General features: G+C 54.5%; 1 protein-coding gene across 1 annotated transcript; it reads left to right on the top strand.

Moving 5' to 3' along the window:
• Nucleotides 1–3,148: 3,148 nt before the first annotated feature.
• Nucleotides 3,149–4,639, top strand: LOC117194037 (serine protease inhibitor 42Dd-like). Its single transcript, XM_033398678.1, has one exon. The coding sequence runs from the start codon at nt 3,173–3,175 to the stop codon at nt 4,403–4,405; it is 1,233 nt and encodes a 410-aa protein (XP_033254569.1). The 5' UTR covers nt 3,149–3,172; the 3' UTR covers nt 4,406–4,639.
• The last annotated feature ends 1,361 nt before the right edge of the window (nt 4,640–6,000 follow it).

Genomic DNA, 6,000 nt, shown 5'->3' with positions numbered 1-6,000 from the left:
CTCAAAATGCCACTAAACTTGGCTTATCAAAAGTTTAAATTGCAGCTGGCTTTGGGGATTTGCGAGGGGCCAAACGGGGGGCGGGGGGCAGGGGGCAGGAGGGCTACTCTGATACGAGTAATCGGAATTTTTATTTCCTGGTTTGCAGTCGTCATCATCGTCTGCCACTGACCCATTTCTGGCATTTATCACGGGCACACACACACTGTCCCGAGGGTCTAAGCCCAGTCAGAATGAATGGCCGACCAGCTGTGTAACCCTCCTCCTCCTCCACTCTCGACTGCCGACTAAGTGGACTTTTATTTCACTATTATTATTGCCAGGCGGATACGCAACGAATAGTTTTTCTCTCTGAAGCGCGGGCTCCTCCTGATGGTTCCATTCGTCAGCGTCATCGTTGTCTCCTAAGCGTTCCAGCGGCCCTCGGGAATTGGGATGTGTGGCCCTCTATCTTTGTGGAGCCCCAAGCAGCGTCCATTCATGGATGTTTTAAGCCGCGCAACTGTTCTTATCTCTTATCGTTGTGTGTCTGCTCCATGGGTTCTTCACCCAAGAAACGTCATTGAATTGGCAGCGTCATGTGTCATCTTTATATATTTATAGCCCCCGGTAGGGTGGTACCAGAAATAGCGGCCGACGAGGGGCGAGTCCCAAATGGAAATTTCTGAAAGATAAAACTATCTACGCGAGGCTCTCTCCCTCTCTCTCTCTCTCGCTCTCTCTCGCCGTTCAGTAGATACGCGACCGTCGGGCGGACAAGACGATGAAGAGCCGTCAGGATTCGTGTATTTGGGGCGTGTGCCTGCTGGTTTTCGTAAGTCGAAGATCTTTCTGGTTAAAAAATCTTTAACCCCGATACCCCGTGCGATAGTCTGCTCTGGGGACCAGGATCGCCATCGGCTCTATGTCCAGGCCGATCGCACCCTCTGCTCCATCAGCCATCAGCTCATCGCCCTGGCCACGGAGCTGGTGGAAAATGTGGTCGAGGATCTGCTCGTCCTGAACTCGCAGAACAGCATTCTGATGGGCTATCTGGACAGCTTCGATGCCTTCACGGCGGTGAGCGACAACCGGACCGAGGAGAAGCTCGACACCTTCTACGGCGTGGTGGGGGACTACCTCGACTCGGACACCACCGGCGGCCCGCTGCGGCCGTCCACCGTCTCCGAAGACTCGAGAAGCTGCGGGAGTTTGTCCAGTGGCTGGGACGCCTGTAGGGCTGAGGGGGGGGCCCCTCTCCACCACACCCACTCGTGTTTGCCAAGGCGGCGTGTGCGGGTATTTCTAATAAAAAAAAGTTTTTGATAAGTTTATGGAGAAGATTGCTGATAATCGATCTTTAGGGAAGGTTCTTCCATTGGGGGCGGGCTATCTAGGGGTCTCTACCACCGCCTGGAAGGTATCAACAGCTTTAAATAGAGGGAAAACCCCCATATACTGAGGGATTCTTTAAATTCCTTTGTTTCTCTGCCTTCTCAATCTTCCCTTGTAAACTCCCTTTCTGCCACCCCCCAAAAAACAGAAATCTACCAAATGCAATTTCTGTCGAAACTCGGCTCCTTAATGCACTCGAAACTTTACCCCACCCCTCCAATCCCCCCTACCTTGGCAATGAAAACTTTGTGATGCCGGCTCCCACGTCCAAAACTTGGATACAAATTATGAAACTGAATATGGCAGAGCACAAACCCAGTGGCAAAGAGGGGGGTAGAGAGGTGGCGAGGGGGGGGGGACTTGTAGTCATGTGAGGACTAGAACAGATACATTTTATGGATGGCAGACACAAAAGGAGCACAAAACTAAAAGATACCAACTGCATTTCCTGTCTGAAAGCTGACAAAGTTCTGAGTGCACTTTTGAGTGCAGCTTGGAACACGTCGTGTGGGAGTGGGGGGGGGGGGAGGAGGGAGTACTCTGTCTAATCTGATAATCAACTGGAACTCTGGATAATTGGCTTGACGTTCGTCACAGTTCTGGGTCCAACACTTGCCTCACTTCTCGACAGAAAGATGAAGGTTCCACTGGGCTTCGGTGGGTTATGGGTTTCTGCCTCTTTGGGGATGCTCCTTTGCCTGAAGTCCGTGCACTCCAATCACTTTGCCAGTCAGCTGTACAGCCAGGCCTCGCGGGGTAACCATCATCGGAACCTTGTGGTGTCGCCGGCCACCACGAACCTGGCCCTGGGCCTGGTCTTCTTTGGGATGCAGAGCTGCCCGGAGCTGACCAGCGTGCTGGACACGATGCGGCCCGGCGAACTGGCCACGGAGAACATCAAGATGGTGAATCGCTTGTACGTGAACCGGAGGGTGCAGCTGATGCCCGCCTACCAGGAGGCCATCTCCGACGAGCGACTGGGCCAGCCGGCCAAGACGGTGGACTTCAGCGAGCCGCAGGTCGTGGGCGAGGAGATCGACTCCTTCGTGCGCATCTTCACTTTTGAGTGCAGCTTGGAACACGTCGTGTGGGAGTGGGGGGGGGGGGGGGAGGAGGGAGTACTCTGTCTAATCTGATAATCAACTGGAACTCTGGATAATTGGCTTGACGTTCGTCACAGTTCTGGGTCCAACACTTGCCTCACTTCTCGACAGAAAGATGAAGGTTCCACTGGGCTTCGGTGGGTTATGGGTTTCTGCCTCTTTGGGGATGCTCCTTTGCCTGAAGTCCGTGCACTCCAATCACTTTGCCAGTCAGCTGTACAGCCAGGCCTCGCGGGGTAACCATCATCGGAACCTTGTGGTGTCGCCGGCCACCACGAACCTGGCCCTGGGCCTGGTCTTCTTTGGGATGCAGAGCTGCCCGGAGCTGACCAGCGTGCTGGACACGATGCGGCCCGGCGAACTGGCCACGGAGAACATCAAGATGGTGAATCGCTTGTACGTGAACCGGAGGGTGCAGCTGATGCCCGCCTACCAGGAGGCCATCTCCGACGAGCGACTGGGCCAGCCGGCCAAGACGGTGGACTTCAGCGAGCCGCAGGTCGTGGGCGAGGAGATCGACTCCTTCGTGCGCATCTTCACTTTTGAGTGCAGCTTGGAACACGTCGTGTGGGAGTGGGGGGGGGGGGAGGAGGGAGTACTCTGTCTAATCTGATAATCAACTGGAACTCTGGATAATTGGCTTGACGTTCGTCACAGTTCTGGGTCCAACACTTGCCTCACTTCTCGACAGAAAGATGAAGGTTCCACTGGGCTTCGGTGGGCTATGGGTTTCTGCCTCTTTGGGGATGCTCCTTTGCCTGAAGTCCGTGCACTCCAATCACTTTGCCAGTCAGCTGTACAGCCAGGCCTCGCGGGGTAACCATCATCGGAACCTTGTGGTGTCGCCGGCCACCACGAACCTGGCCCTGGGCCTGGTCTTCGTTGGGATGCAGAGCTGCCCGGAGCTGACCAGCGTGCTGGACACGATGCGGCCCGGCGAACTGGCCACGGAGAACATCAAGATGGTGAATCGCTTGTACGTGAACCGGAGGGTGCAGCTGATGCCCGCCTACCAGGAGGCCATCTCCGACGAGCGACTGGGCCAGCCGGCCAAGACGGTGGACTTCAGCGAGCCGCAGGTCGTGGGCGAGGAGATCGACTCCTTCGTGCGCATCTTCACGGACAAGGTGCGGCAGTTCACGCCACCGGGCCTCCTGGACAAAGACACCAAGATGGCCATTGCGAATGCCGCCAACTTCCACGGCCAGTGGGCCAGGCCCAAACAGACCAAGCGCCTGCCCTTCCACCCCTTGGGCGGCGGCCAGCAGCTGGTCGACACCCTCGAGGCATTCGAGCACCTGCGCTACGGGCGCCTCGACGGCCTGGACGCCCGCGTCCTGGAGCTGCCCTACGAGGGAGAACGCCTCTCGATGGTCGTCATATTGCCCCGCCAGGCCGGACAGGGTCTGGCCAGCCTCAGCAGCCAGTTGCGCGACGTGGACCTCGTGCCGCTCACACAGAATCTCAGCAAACGGTTCGTCCACGTGCGGATCCCCAAGTTCTGGGTGGAGACACGCCTCCCCCTGGAGTCCGTGCGGCGGCCCCTGGGCGTGAGGACCATCTTCCACGCCCCCCTCATGCACCAGATGGTCGCGGGTCGCGGCAGAAGCCACAGGATCAGCACCATTATGCACCTGAGCTCCATCGAGGTGAGCGAATCGGGCAGCGGGTATTCGCCGCTGGCGACCGCCAAGCGACTGTACACGGAGCCGCTCCAGTTCTGGGCCAATCACCCGTTCGTGTTCGCCATCAAGGACGCGAACCACATCTACTTCATGGGCCACGTGCGCCCCAATAGTTACCGAAAGGCAGGCATCAGCTCTTTATTAAACAAGATACACCGTGTTTTGTTTTTTTTTGCATCTTTAATCGTCTCCAAGATCGCCGCAGTCGCCACAGTCGCCGCAGTCGGCGCAGCAGGCGGATAGGCCGCCCAGGCAGCCGCAGAGGCAGAGAATCGGCAGGCAAATGATCAGCATGCAGACTAGGCAGATGCTCAAGACGATCACGAAGATCATGCCCATGGCTCCGACGCCGCGTCCGCCAGATCTCTTCGTGGTCGCACCGGCCACAGTGGCCACAATCGTGTCGAAAGTAGTACCGGCAGGCGCCATCTTCTGCGAGATTTGTTATATGCAAATTTTTTTTTGGATTTTCAATATACGCACTAGATAGAAATTTGGTTGTGACTCGGTTTGGGGATTCTACTTGATTTATTCGACAAATATCTCATGGAGGAAAACACACACACAATCCCCATTCGAATTGTATAAAAAAATTAATGAAATGCATTAACGAAAGCGTTGCGTGAAGTGGGACGACGGTCAACGCTCGACCTGGGCTCTGGGTCGCGGCAGACTGTACCTGCGCTCGTTAGTGCTCCCCCACTGCACAGCCACCCACTCCCCACCCACTCGTTCGTCTTTGCTCGTCATTATCATAATTTGAATGCGTTGCGAGTTTTTAAAATATTCATGCGAGTAGAGAGATTCCCTTTTTTTCAAGTGTGCGCACGTGTGGTTGCATTATTCGGGGGTGTTTACTGTACACGGTCGGGTGCGGAGTGGGTGCCGGTTTCAAGTATAATGACTGTATTTTGTGCCCTGATTACTCCAAAGAGCGAGAGAGGGAGAGAGACTCGGGGGAGAGGCAAACAATCAGCTTCTAAATGATACCCGTATAAACCCCCCCTTCTAGAGGGTATTTTTCATCTGTTTATTAATCCCTGGGATTGCTGAATACCGTACCAATTCCGTTCGTACCTGCAGTTCCACAAGGACCTCTGGCCAATCACAAATCACTGATTGGCGATTGTCAACTATCAGGCACGTTTGCCAGTCAATTCCCAACACTGAATGCTCATTCAATTCACTCCGCACTCACACACACACACACTTGCACACTCATTCATATACACTTTTGCTCATGCACTTTGCGGCATCATCGCACACGTGGCTGCATGTCAAAGTGCAAGGTTTTGTTCCACCAAAAAGGACTCCCCTCTGCAGCGGGGTGGCGAAAGTGCCAGGGTGCAAAGCTGAGTGGGAGTGGCAATCAAAAGGAGAAGAGAAAAAAAAAAAAAAAAAAAAAAAAAAACAAATAAAAAACACTGTAATAGTATAATTTTCTGGCGTAAAAGCCAAACAAATAAAGCGCACACGAAATGGGGGCCTAAGGTCCGGCCTGGGAGCCCTGGGATTATCCCGCCCTAAAAGAATCCTCCTTCCTGATGGGAGGGTGGGTGCTTCGTCCTCTTTCCTGATGGGTGGGTGGTTCCTTCGTCCTCCTTCCTCCTTCGTCCTTCCTCCTTCGTTCAATTTCATGCAATTTTTACGAGTTCCATGCGGAGCACACACACGCGAAAATCTCTTACTCATAATCCGCCCCAATGGAACGCCCCACCCCATCCCCGTACGCTCCATCGTCACGCATCGTCCTGCGCGGAAAGTTATTGTTATCCTTTTGTTTTAGTGCGCACATCCTTTACTCCTGGTGCCTCCGTATTGATTCATAAAACATAAAT

The sequence above is a fragment of the Drosophila miranda genome (genome assembly GCF_003369915.1).
Source record: "Drosophila miranda strain MSH22 chromosome Y unlocalized genomic scaffold, D.miranda_PacBio2.1 Contig_Y2_pilon, whole genome shotgun sequence".
Classification (NCBI taxonomy): Eukaryota; Metazoa; Arthropoda; class Insecta; order Diptera; family Drosophilidae; genus Drosophila; species Drosophila miranda.
Note: the sequence above shows the minus strand (reverse complement) of the source record. Positions and strands in the feature narration are given on the sequence as shown.

Bases quoted from the DNA above. Each gene is read 5' to 3' on its own strand.
- LOC117194037 (XM_033398678.1), top strand. From the start codon at position 3,173: ATGAAGGTTCCACTGGGCTTCGGTGGGCTATGGGTTTCTGCCTCTTTG.